Consider the following 22,272-nt stretch of genomic DNA (forward strand, 5'->3'; position numbering starts at 1 on the left):
ATTAATTCCATGTCTTCAATGAAGTCAGAAAATTCTGGCATTGATCTATTTATTCTGATGCCATCTCTTTTTTCTATTGGATACCTGACAGTATTGAAGTCCCCACACAAGACCCATGGCCTAGAAAACAGCCCCCTTGCAGCATCTAGCTCCCACCAGGTCTCCTCCCTCTCCACTCTATCATTTGGTGCATAAACTCCAGGTAAATGTCATTTGAAGCCTTGGTCTTTTCGAGACAGAGAACATGAAACAGAGTATACCCCAACACTACTCAATTCCCCTTCCCAGAATCTCTTGTCCCATATGATCACTACTCCCCCCCCCCTCCTTGTTCCACTAGCCTCCAATTGTACAAAATCTGCCCATCTACTGCCCCATACCTCCTTTACTATGTTGGAAATATTTCCCTCTATTTTTGTCTCTTGTAAGCAAACAACATCAGCTTTCCAGTTTAACAACATGTTCCTTATCAAACCTCTCCTCCTTTCACAGTTTAACCCCCTCACATTCCATGAAACTATGTTTAACTTCATTAATTTTTGATAGCCAAAAATCCCCCTTTGCTTCTTGTGCCATAACTCATGAAATTGGTGTCCAGTTCTAGACTCTTCAACTCATTTAACCCTTCTCTTTTCTGAACTTTTTGCTCATTCTGGAAGACTTTGTTTTCCAGCTTGTTCCTGTCGATTTTTTGAAATAATTCTGCCACTTTTGGAATTAGCTATGCTAGATTGGAAAATTCTTGTAAGTAATTATCAATTGGATCATTTTCATTGATCTTATGCATTTGAGCAAGATACTAGTAATGCCATATTGAGGCTACAACCCCGGTCCCTCTGTTAATTGAAAAACAAAATATTGTTATTGCACTCTTAGTGTTGATTAAATCCTAGCTTAGAAAACAGTCTAACTTTATATTTAATTACTCAATCACTCTTTTATTTGAAAATTAGCTTAGAAAAGTTACAAATTCTCACACTCTTGACATCTTGACACGCGCGTACTCCTTGTGGAATCGACCCCAACCTTTGTTGGGTTTATTATTGATCTAATCTAATTGAGTTTCAAAGATAAGTTAAATTGACTTTGATAAACTAAAAAAGTGGCACATAAAGAACACTGCTACCCTATGCACCGTAAATCCAACTAATATAACTAAAAATTACCAAATATCAGCTTATAGAGGGATGAAAAGAACAAAACATGAAATTCATGGTTTAAAGTTGTTAGTTTATTGACCAACACTAACAAAAGGATGAATCATACCATTTTAAAGATAATTAAAGGATTTTCTTTTGTTTACTATGATAATAAAAGGATGTTCCTTAAATTCAGGGTATGATAATAGAAGGACGTAATGAATCAACCACAAGGCCAAGCCATGAGAGAGAAAGAGAGAAGAAGAAGAGAAAGCGTTGAAAACATACCTGCCGAGATCGTGAAGCAGAGGACTGAAGAAGAAAGAAAAAGAAAAGAAGAAGATGAAGAAGTTCTGAAAACATATCTGCTGAGATCATGAAGCAGATCAAAGGACTGAAGAAGAAAGAAGAAGAGAGAAGTTGAAGGTCGCTGGCGACTGCTTGAATAAACCCAATGCACAAAGGGGTCAAAAGAGAAGGGAACAATCTTCCGCCCCAAGTGCCTCACTTGCCTCCACCATCCATCACAACATCAACCCCATCTTCTCAAGAAATTGTAAAGTTGGTTGTATGGCCAAAGATCATCATGACCAATTTTCAATGTTTGCAACCACAAGGCCAGGCCATGAGAAATAAAAAGAGAAGAAGAAGAAGAAAAATTCTGAAAACGTACCTGCTTAGGTCGTGAAACAGAGGACTTGAAGAAGAAAGAAAAAGAGAAGAAGAAAAAGAAGAAGAAGAAGAAAGAAAAAGTTTTGAAAACATACTTGTTGTGGTCGTGAAGCAGAACAGAGGACTGAAGAAGAAAGAAGAATAAGAGAGAAGCAGAAGGTCGCTAGAGGCTGATTGAATGAACCCAATGCACAAAGTGGTCAAAAGAGAAGGAAACAATTTTTCTCCCCAAGTGCCTCACTTGCCTCCACTATCCATCACAACATCAACTCCATCTTCTCAAGAAATTGTCAAGTTGGTTGTTACGGCCAAAGATCTTCATGACCAATTATCAATGTCTACAAACACAATCTTGATCCGAAAAAATTACTAGGTACCTAGAAAGAATGACCAAGAATCAATTTTAAAGACGCATTCGAACAAACAGAAAGATGAAACAGAAGAATACCTGCAATTCTTGAAGTAGAGAGCCATAAGTAGTAGTGGCCGGCTTAGAAAGAAGAGATGGATTATTGCATATTCAATCATATGTCACTAAAGTCACACCCCCTTATGATCAATTTAAAAAAATTCTACCATGTTTCCCACCCAACAGCAATTAAAAACAAGAATCTGCAGACAAGATTATCCTACACAACTCTTATCTACCACAAGAAGATCAACTCTTACTACAAAGACGCAGAAAAAAGGAAAAGCACAAAACCCCAAAATCTTGATCGAATAAACAACCTTAAGAATTAACCAAATTTAATATATTTCTATTATATCTCCTTATAACACAATCTTGATCCAAAAAAATCATTGGGTACCCACAGAAAGAAAGACCAAGAATCAGTTTCAAAAACACATTTGAACAAACAACAAGATGAAACAGAAGAATACCTTCAATTCTTGAAGTAGAGAGCCACAAGTAGTGGTGGAGAAGAGACTGATTATTGGCATATGCCACTAAAGTCACACCCCTTTATGATCAATTCAAAAGATTTCTATCATGTTTCCCACCCCACCCCACAACAATTAAAACAAGAATTTGAACACAACTCAACAACATCAACTCTTACTAAGTGAAGCGCAGAAAGAAAAAAAGGAAAACCCCAAAATCTTGATTTAATATATTTCTATCTCCAATCTTGATTCGAAAAAATCACTGGGTTCCAGAAACAGAAGCATTTGAACAAACAAGAAGATGAAACAGAAGCATACCTGCAATTCTTGAAGTAGTAAGTAGCCGACGAGGAAACACTAATCGACATTGTCGATTTTTCAAAGAAGAAAAAGAAAAGAGAAGAAGAAAAGTTGGTGAAAACGTACCTTGGGTTGAAGAAGAAAGAAGAAAAGAGAACGTTGGTTTGTGGAAATTTGAGTCTTTTAATTAATTAAATTTTTCCTTATATATAGAGTGGGTAAAGAATTATATTAGGAAATATCCCTTATTTAATACTACTATCCTAATCCTAATTTAGGAATAAATCTCTTATTTAATACTTACTACTATCCTAATTCTAATTTAGGAAATATCCCTTATTTAAAGTTTTATATATATTTATATTTATTTTTTATATTAATAATAAAGGGAAGAAATTGGTGGTTGATTCCTTATTTTTTTTTCTTTTTTCTTTCTCACGCTCCCAACAGAATTTTCTCCATACCTAGGGCTTGAACCTGAAACCTCCCAACAAGATTTTCTCTGTTCCGTATTTAAAGTTTATTGTTTTTGAAAATCTTCCTAAAAGGCTAAAATATTTCCCGCAATACTCATTGGGCGTACCAACTCATTCATATTGCGATGGACCTATTGCTTCGCCCACCGCATGGGGCTGCCCCTAGTCAAGCCTCAAGCTTAACAAAGTTGTTATGACATATAATTACAATAGAAATCACACTAGCTTAGGAGCAAATTATTTTTCTTTACGCGAGTTTCTAATATTACGAATTTTATTAGAATTTAGACTTTGGATATATGTATCTGACATGCCCAGATATATGTATTTTGGATACATGGGGTCAAAGTTATGTATAATTTGTTCTAGATACATGTATCTAAGTGGATTCGCATGTATGTGGCTCGCTCGCTCGCTTCTCTCTTAAGTAGCTGTATTTCAGAATGTATTTGATATCCATATACATGTATTTTGTGTGTGGTTCACATATATCTGAGATATATAGACTAATTGAGGAGAGAGAGGAGAGGAAACACTAATCCATTTTTCAAACCCACGAAATCATCAAACATAATCGAGAAGCAGAGGATTGAAGAAGAAAGAAGAAGAAAAGTTGTGAAGAAGAAGAGAGAATATATTCACTGTCTTATTAGAATGTCAACAATGTAAATTATTACCGGTGACAAAGCACAACTTAAGGACGTCGTGCAGAATTGCCAAAAATATTTCTTTAATACTTGTGACATTGAAATTAACTAACAAATTATTTATAAATCCTTTCACTTTTTCAACATCCTTAGCGGTAATCGAAGCTTCATCTAATTTACGCTAGATAATTGTTTATGCAAAATCAAGATGTTAGTAGAAATCTAATTTTACGCTTAGATAATTGATTATGCAAAAATCCAGATGTTAGTAGAAATTTGTATGTTAGTATTTATTACCCCTTTGTTTCAATTTGTTTACCTTTTTTTTTAATCATTTGACACAAAATTTAAAGAATTAAAAAGAACTTCTGAATTTTATAACCTCAAAAATGTCATGTCCAAAGTTTTCAACAAAAAAAAAGACAGAAGTATGAAAACCCTTAAAATTATCGACTGCTTTTTTTTACCATTCAAAGGAGAAACATATATATTCAAAAGGTATCAATGAATAGGGATTTGCGTTCTCACGACCCTGCTCAAGTTATCAATCATAATAATGGACTTAACATTCTTCAATTACCTAGTGCTTATAAAGAGTTCACGCTTATAAAAAAGTTTTTTGAAACACATTGAAGCGGGCATATTTCAATGCGAACTCTCTCTTATATAATAAGAAAATATATCCACAATCTTATTAGAACGTCGGCGATATGAATTGTTACCAGTGACAAAGCACGTCTTAAGAATGTCCGTACAGAATTGCCAAAATATTTCCTTAACTAGTAAAACTACCCGCATCTCGCGCGGAAATTTAATTTCACGAAATTTATAAACAATACTTAACACCTATCAGTCATTAAAACTAAAACACTATACTATCTTACATACAAGATTACGTAGTAACGAACATTATTAATGTAAAGGAAAATGAAAATTATAATATCTTATCATTTATCCTTAATAATATAAACATAAATTAATGACTGTAAAAAAAACTTACCAGGATCTATAACAATAGAATGAAACACAAAGGACAAAATAGAGTCCACTGAATGCACAATGTCCCCTTATGGAAATTATTTCCCTCTAGTACCCGATGTTTAAAGGAATAGATTCTCTCAGGATAGAGCGATTAGATTCACCGGTGTATTGATACGAAAACAATGGTGTCAGTGAGCCACTCAATAAAAGTAAAGTACACGAATATTTAATTGTATAGAAGATGAAGAAGTAGTTTAGAATTTTCGTTGTTTTAAAATGAGAGGAAATCCCTCTATTTATAGACAACAAAGGGTAGTGTGAATAAATGTTTATTGTGCCTTATCGGAAAGGTCACAACTATTTGGAAAAGTTGCAACCCTTCGAAAATGCCACAATCTTTCATAAAAGTCACAACTGTTCATAAAAGTCACAACTTTTCATGAAAGGGGAAAACTAATTTTGGAAATAAATAAATTAAAAGGGAATCCAAGTTTGTGGTGGCGCCACGTAGGCGGGCCTATAGTTCTCTTTTATATATGATATATGATACTTGTGACATAAAAAATTAACTAACAAATTATTTATAAATCCTTCACTTTTTCAACATCCTTAGCGGTAATCGAAAAATCCCCTGAGCTTCATCTAATTTACGCTTAGATAATTGTTTATGCAAAATCAACATGTTAATAGAAATTTGTATGTTAGTACTTACTACCCCTTTATATCAATTTATTTGTCTCTTTTTTATCATTTGACACAAAATATAAAATACTAAAAAACTTTTGAATTTTATAACCTCAAATATGTTATGTCCAAAGTTTTCAACAAAAAAAAAAGAAACAAAAGTACAAAAGCCCAATTTTTTACCATTCAAAGGAGAAACATACATATTCAAACGGTATCAATGAACAAGGGCTTGCATTCTGACGACCCTATTTAGGTTATCAACCAAAATAATGGACTTAACATTCTTCAATTACCTAGTGCTTATGGCCCTATTTAAGTTATCAACCAAAATAATGGACTTGACTTAACATTCTTCAATTACCTAGTGCTTATAAAGAGTTGCATGCTTTTCCATACGTATAGTTTTATTGATTGATGTGACATACTCTGAAAAAATTAATTCATGTACCAAAAGAAATTCCAATACTTGTAGAAAACAACTATCACCCAAGAACTGAATACGAAAGACATATTCCAACTTATGTTAGAATGACTTTCAGCAAAATATAAAATTGCAAGTTCATAAGGCAGATTTATCAAATACAAGGTTAGAACATCACCACATAAAAATTGATAAAGAGATGATCATAATTTCTGAAATCATTTCGAAAATCTTCGTGGTTTGTGTGATTAACCCAGAATGAGATTCAGACTTTAGTAAAATGGGAGCATGAACAAAGTTATGAAGTCCTGAAAAAACATCTTAAATGAACAATGTGTCTAATGTTTTAACTGATACACCATAAACTTAGATGATTTTCAAGCACTACCAGGCATTTAAGCTTTGTTTTCGAGTAACTACAGGTTCAAATTCTTTGAACAGCCTCCTCCATTCTGTACAAATGATAAAGCTCAAGTGCAGTTGCATAAGTTCCATAACCTTGATTTGCAGAGAAGCACCTATATGACTGCACTGCCTTCGGGTTTGTTGTTTTTCGCCAACAGTTTTCTGAAACTCATCATCTTATTCAATGCACCAACATAGGCTCGGACACTGGAGATAACAATATCCATATCTGCTCCGGTTCCACTGGAAGAAGAAAGAAGATATAAAAAGCCTATTCTAGTAAGAGAAAGGAAAGGTGATATTTCACAGACTTGCCCCAAAAAAAAAAAAAAGTGATGTTGGACACATGATTGACATCCAGCCAAGCATATCTACTACGGATTTTGACTCTTCTACTTGATACACACACTAACACTGGTGTTTCTTTTGGACAAGTCAAATGGAAAAATGGGAGATTGAAGAAAGAACTTGGAGGCACAAGAGTAAGAGTTGGAAGCAGTCATGTGAGGGGTTGCAGTGACGAGGAAACACCAAGGGTGAGGGCAGTCAATAGAGAAAATAAGCAAGAGGCCTGGAAGTTCTTTTGTTGGGTGAAGGCTGCACTATAGAAGAACGGCGAAGAGAAGGGGAGAGGAAACATGAATCTTATGACTACTGTGGTTATGCTTTATTGAGAACATATAAATTTGGCTCATTTCACTTTGATGTCATGTCCTCAATTCCAAAATTTACTGTGTCAACACCTACATGCGCCGCTCCCTCTCTCTCCATGTTCCCTAGGTTCTATCAGAGAAACAAGGCAAAGAAGAATAAATGCAAACAACATGGCTGGTACATTTCATACCTAAATGTACGGTGAACAGTCTCTCCAGTTAAGGCATGGGTTGATGTATGGCCATTTTCCCCACGAATTAAGACTCTGGTTGAAGCTATAGCATCTATACCTTGTGTGACTGCATTCATGGAATACTCAAGGAGTGTTACAGGTACCTGCACAATGCATGGACACTACAATTACCAGACCATAATACACATTCAACCAAAAAGATTATTAAATAGAAGACAAGTTTGACTGCTATTGAGGCAAACACCATCTTCTCGAACAAAAAAGTTGGGTTCTCTCTAGATATATAGAAAACTGCTTGTAAGTCAAATTCAAAATGTAAAAATTCCTACTCAAAATGCATATCAAATATAGTTTTACTTATTTTTGGAAACTATTATAAAGCTAGTAGGTTCATCAATCATGTGGAAAATGATAAAACTGCTCTTAAAAGATATCTTCACAGTACAACAACACACCCAGGGTAAACAAGTGGGGTTTGGGGAGGGTGGTGCGTACACAGCCTTGCCCCTACCCTGTGAAGGTTGAGAGGTTGTTTCCAATAGACTCTCGGCAATATCTTCACAGTACATTATAGCAAAATAGCTGGCATTTGTTATGTAGGATTTGGGTTGTCTGCTGACATCATCATTGAATGCAACACTAGACGCTGAGTTAGGATTGGACTAGCTTTAGAAAAGGACTCCATATGAGGTTTATTATTTAGTCTTAGAGCCCATTTGGATTGGCTTAAAAAAGTAGCTTTTAAGTCAAAAAATAAAAAGTCAAACTTAAATGACTTCTAAATGAAAAAATAAAAAGTAAGGGATTCCTACTTTTGGCTTTTAAACTTTTTTTTACGTCATTTTAAACTTATTTTAAGTTATTTTTTAACCATGTCAAACACTCCCAAAAACTAAAAATGACTTAAAAGTAGGTTTGACCAACATTTAAGTCAATCCAAACATGCTCTTAGTTTAGAAGTACAACATATACTTGGGTTGACCTGACTTCTTCAACAGCAAGAATACTGTTGTAAAAAAAACAATTGATCCTAAGGCAACTTTTATTTTTGGATAACTGTAGTGTCCGGACCAGCTTTCGCACAACTCGACTAATTCCACGGGATACCTGCCACCTCCCACGAACAATAGGTACCAGGTAACTCTGTCCACTAAGGCTAGGACAGGACAGATGGAAAGAAATTACCTATTTGTTTTGTCTCTGAGGAATTTGAACTCGAGACCTCATGGTTCTCAACCCACTTCTTTGACCACTAGGCCACACCTTGTGTGCACCCTAAGATAACTTTTTATGTAGTACATATGACGGGGGAAAAAAGTACAGGTAAGAGTACACAACAAGACAATATATCCAAAATAACGAGCTTCCGAATATTTTGCTCAACAAAACTCAAACTTGATGCATCTATAGCCTGGGGAGAAAATAATATTAGTATGTGTATAATTATGAATAGGATTTGCATAAAAGAGACTCACCAAATGAGTTTGTAATAAACCATTTATAGTTGACTATTAACATACTGTTCGGCTTGAGATCAATATGGGTCCTAGCGCTGCGACAAGATTATTTATTATTAGGAAGTTTCATTTCTATTTCATACCTTGACAATGAGATCAACTGCCTTATAAGCCGCGTCAACTGGCCCCGTTCCAACAGAACAAGAAATATGCTCTTGACCATCAGCATCAATGAGCTTAACGGTTGCTGTAGAAAGGCCAAGACTTCCACAAGTAACCTGTCCATAGAGCAGGAGGCCTTTCAATCAGCTGAACTATCCTTTTTAATCCAGATCAAAGGCAGAGACTTGAATTAAAACAGTGCAAATATAGTCAACATTAACATCTACCTGTACATTTTGAAGTTGCCAAACAAATTGAGGCTGGAAAACTTCATCTGACATCAGTGCTATCAGGTCATCATCTGTAATTTTCTGAAATAGCAGCGTGGAGATAAATAGATGACCAAAAAATATTTCACGATACCAACATCATATTAGATCCACACAGTTCTTAACCTTAATTTAAATTATAATTGAACTGATAAAAGTATAATTAGCCAAATAACCCTTTCAAATGAGCAGAAGAAACTTTGACAACCAAAAGAGGGTTTAAAGGGTCTTAGCACAAATTTGACAGTTGCCCCCACTTGAGAAGAGCAGTAGTTTATAATATACCAGTAATAATAGGACAGTTTTTCAAGGGTGTGGGTGTCGAATACAAAACAAATAGTTAACAGATTATCTTGGTTCAGAAGGTATCCTGAACTCTGCCCAATCTTTCCGTTCACATCCATGCTCCATTTTCTTCATCTGTTTCTACTCTTACTTCCATCTTTACTGATACTATAGTTCATCTCACTTTACAATATCTAAGAAGTTCTTACACATCAGTTGTTTCCAATCCCACAAGAATTAATGTACAACCCAGATACGTAGATGAATAAAAACACCACAATTCACAAAATTTGAAGATGTGACATACTTAAGATTGTACTGAATGTGAAAAAAGGGAGGGGGAGAGAGAGAGATCGTGATTATATTTTTAGCTCGTGTTCTAGCCACTAGGTTATCTAGGAAGGACAAAAAGTTCCAGCCATCAATCCCCTTCCATGAATTTTCAATGAAGCAAATTTACTGAACCTCACCACTCCACATGCATTTGAATGATGACGTAAATATACCAAACAGCAATGGAAATTTCAACAGCTTAATTCACCTTTTTCTTCTCAGCCACAGATTTGAATCGCCAGAAGAGGTCATCAAGTTCTTTTCCCTCAATTTCGTATCCAAGCTGCATAGGACTAAAATGATTTGTCTCGTGCTCTTAAATTTATGAAATAAACTAGATTCTCAGAGCATACAATTTACCTCAAGTATTTTAGCTTGCAAAGCATGACGCCCACTACAAAAGAAAATGTTCAACGTATCAATTTCCTTGAAGACATGATGTAATTCAATGTAAATAATGAATAGAGCACGTTAGGAAGGAGGGCACAGGAGGGATAAAGTTACAGACTATGATGATGATTATTTGATGCAATTGTGGTTCTGACCAGATTGGTAAATCACATACCTGAGTTTCCCGAGGACAATACCAGATTCATTAGCACGATTAAGCCCAATATCTTCAGGAGATATAATCTCATATGTATCTTTGTGTTTTAACATTCCATCCTAAAGAGCATAAAAGTAGTTTAAGAAGGAGAAGAGCTTGAAAAGGAAAAACTGAAATATTTTTCCCTTTTTTTTTATTTCACAACTGTACGATTATAAAAAGGTGCAGGATCCAGCTTTGAGGTAAGGAAGAAAAGGGAGGGGAGACACAATATACTACATATATTCAAAGAAGTTTAACTGAAAAACTTTGGTGTAAACAGGATATGGTGGGGGAGGTAGTAAGTCTAGTGGAATTCATAGGACAATTGTAAAGTTCTTTTTTGGGTTTTTGGTTATCAGGATGCCCTATGGGGTTGTAAATCCCACCTCATCAGTTGTTATTTGATGAGTTTTTTTTTGTGTGAATACAAAGTTACCTTATCAAAAAAAAAAAAAAAAGTTTAACTGAAAAACTTTATGCATTTGAAGATGAATCAAAAACAAATGATAACAGGACAATTAATCAAGCTCTAACTAAATATGTGGAAGATTTATCCATGGATATTCAAATATAGGATCACTACGCATCTAAAATGAGAAGGGCGATAAACAAATGAATAATCAGAAATATAAAAGAGTAAGCAGATTCAAACTCCTGATGGAAGTTCTTTTACGTCAGGAGGTATAATATCTCTTCCCCTCCAGGAATATTGGTACCAAATGTTTATTATAATCTAATGCCCCAAGAAGGAAAACTTGGAGCAACTTCTAATTGTTTGTTGGGTCTTTGAGGCTTCTCTGTTTAGCTTAGAAGTCTTCATATTAAGCTGTGAGCGAGAAAGTCTTTGACAATGTTCATTGGGAATCCCTTATACAGGGATGGCAATAGGGAGGGTTAGCGCAGAGCAAGACTTGACCCGTTAAGATTTTAACCCGCCCTAACCTGCCCCGTTTAGAATTTTCCAACATTTTGCCCCGCCCTGCCCCATTTAAGTGTTAATTTATTTTTCCCACTTTTTTATGTTCTGTTTAATTTTTAAAATGTGATGATGAGTCCAGATCTTTCTTACTTACACTAGGTGTGATACAGATTCCTTTGGATTTTGATTGTATGTACCAACACAAAGTGATAAATCGGTTAAATTTAAGTAATAAGCTACAGTGTTCAAAACGCAAATGAAATCTTAAATCTTTTGTTAATCAAATAACCCGAATAAAGGATAATGATATGCTCAGAAATATTGGAAATTTTCCTTTGGGAATCAATGCTCAATCAATCTGAGCATTGCTGGCAAGCTATAGAGTGTTCAAAACACTAAGGAACCTCTCATGAACCCACACCTGCCCTGCCCTATTAAAATTTTTAAAATATTAGCTATGACCCGCCCTGCCCCGTTAAGCCTTTATTCTGCCCCGCCCCGCCCTTGACCTGCCCCATTACCACCCTATCCTTGTCAACATGTTAAAATCCATGAGCTCCGGCAATAAATAGATTGAGTGGATCCACTTTTGCATCTCCATTGTCATGTCGTCCATTATCATAAATGGATCACCTAAAGAATTTTTTGCTTCACCAAAAGGTTCTAGACAAGGAAATTCTCTTTCTCCTTTTCCTTTTACCTTGGTTATGTAAAGTCAAAGAAGAATGTTGTCAACAGCAAAACTACATGACAAGATAAAGGGCTTTAACCCCAAGTCTGAGAAATCAAGGAAATCTGCATCTCACTTACCTTTTCTATGCAGATGATCACTCTTTTTTTTGCAAAACTGAAATGATCATATCGTACATCTTCGTATGGTACTTTTGTTCTTCAAAGCGAATTATGGTCTTCAAGTTAATTATACAAAGAGTGTTTTTTGTCCGGTGAACGAAATGATCAACTTATAGAAATAACTGACACCTTGGGTTGTGAAGTAGGATCTTTTCCCATTAAATAATTAGGCCTTCGGCCTTTCTTTGGGGTCAAAGTCTAAAGCCACTACAATCTGGGATGGGAGGAAAAGTGCAAAAGGAAGTTATCAATGCTGAAAGAGAAAACATCACTCATTAGGAGGTAGGCTAGTACTAATCAATAGTGTGTAAAGGGATTTTCTGTGACAAGGAATAAGACAAAACAAGTCTTTCAAAAAGGGATACAGTTTCTACTGACAAGAAGGCTGGAGGCATGGGGAACAACTATCTGAGGGTTCATAGTATCTTCTTGCAACACAAATGGCTCTAGAGATTTAATAGGGAAGAGGGAGCTTTATGAAGAGATGTTATTACGGCTAAATACGGACTTTCCAACCTATGGATTACGAAACATCCATAATTTCCTAATTCATGTGGTGTATGGAGGCATATGAGTGCACGGTGGGACTCTTTCTATCCAAGACCTCAACTGTAATTGAAAATGGCGGAAAGTAAGGTCTTGGACAGATATTTGACTTGTGCAATAACCTCCAAAAAACCAATACCCAACATTATTCACGATGGTGCCAAATTCTGAAGCATCTCTGTCAGACTACAGGAGTGAAAAAGGCTGGAACATCAAATTCAAGCGCAATATTAATGATTGGGAATTGGATAGCTGTGCTCTTTGCTTCTCAGACGCCTTAGGACCACCCCCCACCCTTCAACTCCGGTCTGATTCTCTAAAGTGAAAATATGATTCTGAAGGAGTTTTCACGGTCAAATTCTGTTATCAAAGATAAATCCCGCTGTCATTGAAAATTGGCCTTGGAAATGTATTTGGGAAAATAGGGAACCTCTGAAAGTTCGATTGTTTTGCTTGGTTGATGACAAAAGAACCTTGTCTTAAACATGAAAATCTTCAGAAAAGGGGTTTCAACATATGTAGTTGGTTTGCCTTCGTTGAAAGCGAAGTGACGACTCAACCATTTATTTCTTCATTGCTCCTTCAACTCATAGAGCTAGAGTCTCTTTCTCAGGACTACAGAAGAGCTGCCGTTAAGCTGGAATTTATGAGGTCTGGGGAAGGAAATCAGGGAACTTGGAACACCATTCCATCAGTAATTTGGTTGATCGTTGGAAAGAAAAGATGTCCATGAACTAATAAGAAGATTTGCCTCTTTCAGGAATTGTTTCTTTCAACAATAAATTAGAGCAAATTACACAAACCTGATGGATGCCACTTTCATGAGCAAAGGCATTAGCTCCAACAATGGCCTTGTGTGGCTGCACATGAAGTCCCGAGTACTCCTCTACCTGCATGATAAAGGGTCAGCAGAATGCATATTGGAAGAATATTAACCAGTAAAAGATCACCATACTATGAGATAGTAGGGGTACAAACCATCTTGCTTGACATGAGTATATGTTGTGTATTAATCCCTGTATATAGGCCACCTAGTACTTGCTCTCCACGACACTTTAAGGCCATTACAACCTATTCCAGCATTGGACATGGTAAAAGGTTAGAAAATGAAGGCCCGACATGCCCAAGATGAAAACCAAAGAGAAACAAGTACCACAGAGGAAAAAGGAGTCCCATACATGTCAGTAGTTTGTCAGTTTTAACAGCACATAACACAACCAATGGCAGAAATTGGCTCCAAAGACCAAAATGGCAAAATACGGTTGCATGTTTGCAACTATTGTTTTGCAAAGGAATAATATTACGTACCACACAATTTCTACTCTAGTATCAGTCTAAATTCAAGATGTTAATTTAGTCTAGGAAGAGGTGGAATAGTTCCTTCTGTGCAGAGAATGCCTTACGAGATTATGGGAAATTTCTTTGAAGACCTAACTTTTTGTCAAGGAAAGAACAGAGGGGAATTCATAGTCAAGGTTTTTTAATTAGCGATTCCACCCCTCAAATTTTGGAGCCCAAATCATGCACATAAGAGAACTGAAATTTCTCAGTGAAAAGCCCTCACACACCTCCTCTAAAGAAGCATTTCCAGCTCTTTCACCAATTCCATTGATGGTCACTTCCAATTGTCTTGCACCTGCACATGCTCCCTGAAATTGGACACGCTTTAATGTGCATACAACTTAAGTTGGCATAAACAACTAGGTTCTCATCGACATTGTACCACATACAGCTAAGGTGTTGGCAGTAGAAAGCCCAAGATCGTTCTGGCAGTGTGTTGAAATGATCACATCTTCAACTCCTGGGGTATTGGCTTTTATTTTAGCAATCAATTGTCCAAATTCTTCAGGTACGGTGTATCCAACAGTATCAGGGATGTTAAGGGTTGTTGCCCCAGCTTTGATAACCTCTCCAAGGATATGATAAAGAAACTCTGGATCAGATCTGAGAGGAAAAAACAGGAAATAAGGTTTTTTTGATAAAGTAAATTAATATTATTAAAGCTAGTACCAAGGAGGTAGTGCAAATAAACAGGAAAACAAGGCTCAGATCAGCAAAAAGAACGGATCCCAGTTAGCACAATGCATGAAAGTGGTTCCCATTGTCGATTCTAATCACTGAGCTAGTCTACAAACTTTTATACATGGCAACAGAATAAAACTTGGTAGCTTAACCCTCTTCTTTGAGATCTCAAAGCATCATACCAGAGAACTCCTTGATAGGAAAAGGCAAATTACAGTACACAAGGTCTTATTATCTTTTAAGTGTTCCGTTGAAAGGGAAAAGAGTCAAATAATTTCAAGGTCTCCCACGCGCTTGTTAAAAAGAATGCCATAAACATGTGTGTTTAATAAAACAAGTTTGGTGTCAACAGACTCGTGATGAAATTTTCTCCAGAAACTTTTCAGAATTCTTCAGGATCATTCGCCAGCTAAATTACGAGTCACTTTAAAATAGGCATCTGAATTTATCTAACACTATCTAAGCATACAACTATCTGTTCAACATATCTGTCCATAACGAGCATGACTAATCCAAAAAAGAAACAGGGAAATAAGTCCAATTTATTCCTTAGTCCCCGATTGGCAACTTTGTGGATAGCCTAAACTCAATAATTATCTCCATACAAGAAAAAGTCCCAGAATCAACAATTCTAGCAATGATGATAGCTCAAAGCAAGTATATAATGGTATGTGATAGGGGAACGAAAAGTTTAGATGCTAATTAACTTAAATATTATATCATCAATTTTATATTAAACTACTGAAAATGAAAAAATAGCAAAGTGATGGTAAAGAGTTTAGTCTACTAAAGTAATTCTCACATCAAAGTTCAAATTTTGAATAACTTTACATTTTTGAAAGTTGTAAAAATGTATAGAAATCAAATGGTGTCAATAATTTTGGAAGGTTCAAAAGTGTAGACTTTACATTTTTGAAAGTTGTAGAAATGTATAGAAATGAAATGGTGTCAATAATTTTGGAAGGTTCAAAAGTGTAGGTGTAAAGTCCAAACCTTCCAGCATCTTCAGGGCTAAATTCAACATCCTCACACCCAATACTCCTTGCATAAGCCACCATACTCCTAGCTTTCTCAACAACTTGATCTCTACTCATTTTCAGCTTATAATTCATATGTATCTCACTTGTAGCAATAAACGTATGAATCCTCGGTTTCTTAGCATACTTCACAGCCTCCCACGCCTTATCAATATCCTTCTTATTACACCTCGCCAATCCACAAATAACCGGAACATGTCCCTCTTCATAAACACCATTCCCAACTTCCTTAGCTATCAATTTTACAGCCTCAAGATCAGCTTCAGAAGAAGCAGGAAAACCAGCCTCAATTATATCGACACCAAGCTTAGCTAACTGACGTGCAACATCGAGTTTCTCCTTTGTAGTCATTGTAGCCCCTGGTGATTGCTCGCCATCACGGAGAGTGGTGTCGAATATGCGGACGTAGTTTGCATCGGGAATGTGATTCGGAGTATATTCCGGTCGACGGCGTATTGAGCAGCAGACAATGGGAATGGAAAATGAGGAATTGGAGTGTTTGGGGTTTGATGGTTTGAAATTGAAGAGAGTTTGGGTTTGAAGAAAAGGGTTTTTGGGACGGAATGAGATTAATGGGTTACCGGAAATTGGATGATTTGCGGTGATAGACGCCATTGCCGGAGAAGAGAAGAAGAAGAGAAATTGGAGTTTGCAAGTGCTGGTTTTAATGGCGGCTGGAAGAGAGACTGAAAATTCAAGTAAAGATAAATGAAAATATCAAATACTCTTAAGGGCTCGTTTGGTGTGAGGTATAGTAACAAATAGTCCCGGGATTAAATTATAGTACCGCTTATTTTGTTGTTTGGTTGGCAAGTTCGGGATAACTTATCCCGGGATTAATAATTAGTACCGGGATAAGTTATCCCTCTCCTTGGGTGGTATAGTAATCCCGGGATAAGTTATCCCGGGATAAAATAGGTAAATGACAAAAATGTCTCTTTCAACCCTTTTGTTATATCACTTTTTACATTAATGAAGGGCATTTTTGTAAACAAATAAATTGTTCTTAAAATTTATTATTTTGAATACAACAAACCAAACACTCAATAAAAAATAATCCCAACACAACTTATCCCATCATAACTAATCCCAACATAACTTATCCCAACATAACTTATCCCATCATAACTCATTTTCAAACCAAACGCTAGTATAATTAAAAATTGCAAAAATATAACCTTAAATTGAGGTCCCTATTCTAAACCTAACTATTTTTTTGTTAATAAAAGACAAATTAAAGGTTTGACTTCTTTTATTGATTTTTTATAATGGTCTCCGTATCGGTATTGAAGTCGGATTAAAATTTGTGTTGCATGGCACTTCATTTGAGAAAAACACTTTTTATTAAGGATTTTTAATAACTAGAACTCGACTTTGAGACTTTTTATTCATTCCTTACATTATTTGATGGATAAAGTCATATTCACTTTACCAAATTGCGTGGAATTTCTTGAGTTTATATTTGGATTCTATATTAACTCTACTAAAATATTTTAGCATTATGAACTTGTGATTTAAAAAGAATAGTAAGGATATCATTAGCTTTTTATTTTCATTGATCGTTAATTTTTACTCTATCGTTATTCAAATTTCAATTTTATTGAAGTAATCAGCAGACTTAAACTTTTATAACAATCAGCAGAATATCAAAAGCATGATGTATGTAATTTTAGGATACAAAATTCATAATCTTAAATAATATGGAATATAGTTATCAAAATATAATAATATGGAATATAAATTTGTATGTAAAAATATATTTAAATTATAATAATTAGTAAATGTAATTTTAGGATACAAAATTTGCTCGCCTCTCTCCTTTCTCTTTAGATTTTGCTCATCTCTCTCCTCCCTCTCTCGATTTCGCTCATCTCTCCCGATTTCACTCGCCTTCCTCCTCTTAATATGTATTCATTTTGATACAAATTAGTTTGTATTTGTGTTTTTCTCCAAAATTTGCAAAAAAAATACACACTCTCCTCTCTCTCTCCCAGATCTCGGTTGCCTCACTCCTCCCCTAACATTTTGCTATTATTTGTAATTAAGCAAACTATAGCTATAGAGTTTCTAATGTTTGCTATTTTTAAAAGTTTCCCTTAATTCAAAGCTATAAAACTTAAAGATAAATCCTATAAATGTTATTCCTACAAATTATAATTTTCACCACCACTTATTTGTGCATCGTTTGGTCCCTCATTTATTATCTTATTTAAACACTTTGATTTTCGACATTCGTAATTATTCGCAGAAAAATTTCATTAAAAAAAATAATTAAAGATTTCTTTACCAAAACTTCACTTTTCAATCAAACACCAAAAAGTTAATAATTTATAGCTATATATTGCAAAATTGATTTATTTCTTTTTTAAAATAAATTCTTTTGTTCAAACTTATAAAAGCTTAACGAAAAAAAGAGTACTTCACCTCCTCAAAAAAAAAACAAGTCTTTCATTAATAATCAACATGTATTGTGATACTTACATGAAATTTACAAAGTACAATAATCATCATTTTACATGATGCTCAACATCAATTCAATACAATATGACGACGATAACATATATTTAGTGTAATTTCATCGATAATATATGTCAAAAATGATTATATATCTATGACATCTCAGATGTAGAGACGGCCTCTTTTACCATGAGCACTAATCAATTCGATTTGAATCTCAATTTCACCACATTCTACATTTTGCAATCTAAGAAGCATCTTTTGTGTCATTTTTCCATTTTCCCATAATATGCAACTTTCATCAGACAAGCAATTTTCTCTGTTTGGTTGAACCCTATCTACTTTCACACCATCTGGGAGACCTTCTAATCCCATGTTTATAGCATCAAGATATGGTTTTATGTCTATATTTGCATTTCCCATTTTGTCATCTGCTGTGAATGTATCTTTATCATACACTGTCTACCAAAAAAAAAATTAAAAAAATTAGCCAACCAATATACACTACAAGAAAATACAGAATTTGTCGCTAATCCGCAGCTAAATAAAATTAGCATGGAATTTTTGCTCTTCAATTACAAAATTTTATCTGTCGCTAATTTCTCATTTTCTAGCAGTGATATATATATAAGCTATATATTCATTGAACCAAGTTTAAGAAGGCCAAACATAAATTTGTAGTCTGTTTGGTCAAACTTCTAAAATCAACTTGTTTTGAAAGTATTTTTCAAAAAACTACTTTTGATGAGAAGCAATTGTGTTTGATCAGTAAATGTTGTGATAAATAGGTAGATATGTATTTCTCTTTTTTTAACAATTAAACTTTTGGACGAATTGAACACACAATCCAACAATGTTTAATGTTCAATATATTGTATCCTTTTTTTATAAAATGAAATAAAATCTCAAATTATATATACAAAATTTGAGACTTACTAAGGTAATAGGAAGGTTGGGATCATAGAGTGCAAGGCTCAATTCCTCATTCCACACAGGATTGCAGTTCTCTTTGATAACTCGAGTCTTTGATTTCTATAAAATTCATAGAAAATAAATTCTCATCAATAACGTAAAAGTCTAGATAGTTAATCACGTGAACATTTTTTTAAAAAGGATATGGTTTTTGTTGTGAAAGGTAAATCAAAAATTATTCTCATCATTAATGTCAAGTTATTAATCAATATTATTTATAACAACTTTTTAAAATGATCAGATAATATAAATATATATATTTTTCAATATATAAAACGTAAACTCTTCAAGGACGATAAATAACGAACCTGACCACCCATGGTGATGACAACATAGGGATCACTACAAAAAGAATCCCTAATAGCAAGATTAATCCCTCTACGAACTCTTATTTTCAAAACTCCCAACACATTCATCTTTCTTCTTCTTTTTTTCCTGTGTCTTATTTTGCATAGAAATTAAAAAGAATTAAATTATGTACAAAAAAAAAAGAGGAAGAAGAGTACTCAAATGAGATCCTCAGGACTTAGATATTTAAGGTGAGCCCCCAAAAATAATTGCAATATTCTTTTCTTTTTAAATGTCTCGAATTAATGACTTAAATTCAATTCCTCCATTTTTAAGAGGTTATTTTCTTAAAATAGTACTCCATTATTCATTTTACTTGTCTATTGTTCAAAAAAATAAATTTTCAATTTTACTTATTTGTAACATATTAAGAAAAGATGTACTTATTTTTTTATGTTTTATACTTGGTATTAATTGTTATTCTCCAAACCATTTTATAAGACTTAATACTAGGGGTAGGCTTTCAATATTTGATTCGGGATTTTATATTTTGAGTTCGATAATTCAATATTTGGTAGTTAAAAATAGACACCAAATACCGACCTTTTAAATTTTGGTTCGATAAATCAAACTTCGACCCGATATGGTGTTTGGTAATACTGCATTAAAGTTTTAGCCAATTATACTACAAAGTTAATATTGTTGCTCCGATTATTTCTATTTTTCTATGTGAAGGCACGATATAATAGAAGATCAACAAGTAAGAAAACATAAAAAAAAAAAAAAAAGTGACACAACTAAAATACATATGTATTTGAGTTGTTTATGCTTAGTCTTTAATTTTTTCTATGGTCTTGTACTAATGAATAATGAGTCTGTATATGACCTTTATTAAGTAAATAATTGGTATTCAGGAAATACCGAATACCAAATGGGTACTAATGTCTCATACCAAATTCAAATCTAAATACCATAATTCTAAAATCTTACTATCGAGTACCAAATACCAAATTTTCAAAATTTTTGGTTCGATTCAATATTTTGATTTTTGTATTTAATGTCCAACCCTACTTTTTTTTTTTATTTCCTACCCGGTGTCTGGTACCCATATTGGAGCTCGACTAAATCAAATTTGTGGCAGAGAGTCCACATTTGAGGAGTAAAGAGCTCCCTAACAAAGGCGACTACGTACGTACCTAAGGAGATTTGAACCTCAAACCTCTGGCTCGTAAGAAGGATGATCTTGATTTTACTTATGATTTGTGCAAGAAGTGTATTGATTTGAAACAAAATATTTATACTAATACGATGCAACAGGTTGTTAATATCTTGGTTGCACACTCCATGATCAAAGAAGCGAACGAGCTAAATCAGAAAATGAAAGTAGATGAAGAAGAGAAGATGATAGCAAAAGCTAAATCAGAAGAGATTATTATTGGCGTTACTTTCTTCATTGTTATCTAACAGATTCTATAATTGAACTTTGTGCTATATGAACTTAAACGACAAATAGAAAAAGTTTTCAAGTACTATATATATAGTGTGTAATTGGTACGAAGGAAAATGTTTTCTTCGAAAGTATTATTTTTTAGTGTTTGGTAAGTAAGCAAGAAAATGTTATCCCAAAAGCATTTATATGTTATCTAACAAAACGTTATGGAGGCAGGTAAGGATGGGGCATGTGGGTGGTGGGGTTGGATAGTAAGGGGTGAGAGTTGGGAGAGGAGGAGACAATAAACTTGAAACGTCATTTATGCAACTTATTTTCCCTATTTTTATTAGAAAGTCATTTTCCTCATTTTTAAGGAGTTTAATTTTCTAGATTAATGTTTTACAGACATTTTGATCAATCAAACATAAAAAAAAATTGAAAACTATTTTACTTGTACCAAATACACCCATATATACGAAAATTTCCCCCATATTTCTAACCAGGACATTGAGAATATTAGGGAAAGGAAATAAAAAAGAATCTGTCGACATTAATTCTCCTTTTCACATAGTTTATCATTTTATTATAATATACAAGTTTACATTAATTTTCCTACCTTTTTCAATGTACACAAAGAGCTAGTCAATATTATAAATATAAATTAAACAATAATTTGAGAAAAATAGTAAATAACTATTTCATATATTGTAGAATTAATATAGATTAATATGATTCAAAAGAAGACATGTTAAAACATTGGTCAAAGTATACATAATTTGACTATCGATAAATAAAAATGAAGTCGAATAAAACTGTCATCAGTTGATAGTAGGTCCAACCCCTGTTGTTATTTATAGAGTGAGAAATATCTCTTTTCGCTAATAAATATGGTACTTACTACTACTTAATATATATATGAACATATTTTGTTCCTAATACAAATATTACTTTTTAAAAAACCTATTCTTATTTCTTTTATTTTAAAATCACGATAACCAACAAACAAGTAGGAAATAATATGTTTTTCATCTTAATCAAATTTTAATTAAAATAGAATAAACTCAGGTACCTTTTTAACTAATTATACATGACCTTTTTAAAATCACAATAACCAACAAACAAGTAGGAAATAACATGTTTTTCTTCTTAATCAAATTTTAATTAAAATAGAATAAACTCAAGTACCTTTTTA

General features: G+C 34.0%; 3 protein-coding genes across 3 annotated transcripts in view; 1 reads left to right on the plus strand and 2 right to left on the minus strand.

Moving 5' to 3' along the window:
- Nucleotides 1–22,272, plus strand: part of LOC125838141 (signal recognition particle 14 kDa protein) — a 325,612-nt gene that overhangs the window by 295,665 nt on the left and 7,675 nt on the right. The window lies entirely within an intron of this gene.
- Nucleotides 6,397–16,641, minus strand: LOC125838121 (2-isopropylmalate synthase B). The gene is made up of 12 exons (XM_049517175.1): nucleotides 15,888–16,641; nucleotides 14,603–14,816; nucleotides 14,441–14,521; nucleotides 13,851–13,943; nucleotides 13,676–13,762; nucleotides 10,532–10,632; nucleotides 10,327–10,360; nucleotides 10,175–10,249; nucleotides 9,307–9,390; nucleotides 9,061–9,195; nucleotides 7,458–7,603; nucleotides 6,397–6,856 (listed from the first exon to the last, which is right to left on the minus strand). Exons 1-12 carry the CDS (start codon nucleotides 16,544–16,546, stop codon nucleotides 6,727–6,729), a joined length of 1,839 nt encoding a protein of 612 aa, XP_049373132.1. The 5' UTR covers nucleotides 16,547–16,641; the 3' UTR covers nucleotides 6,397–6,726.
- On the minus strand, nucleotides 18,551–19,801 carry LOC125838135 (protein C2-DOMAIN ABA-RELATED 7-like). Its single transcript, XM_049517193.1, has 3 exons — nucleotides 19,669–19,801; nucleotides 19,325–19,420; nucleotides 18,551–18,850 (listed from the first exon to the last, which is right to left on the minus strand). The coding sequence occupies exons 1-3, from the start codon at nucleotides 19,774–19,776 to the stop codon at nucleotides 18,551–18,553; spliced, it is 504 nt and encodes a 167-aa protein (XP_049373150.1). The 5' UTR covers nucleotides 19,777–19,801.

Source organism: Solanum verrucosum, unplaced genomic scaffold (genome assembly GCF_900185275.1).
Source record: "Solanum verrucosum unplaced genomic scaffold, falcon-dt-bn FXZP01000079.1, whole genome shotgun sequence".
NCBI classification, from domain to species: domain Eukaryota; kingdom Viridiplantae; phylum Streptophyta; class Magnoliopsida; order Solanales; family Solanaceae; genus Solanum; species Solanum verrucosum.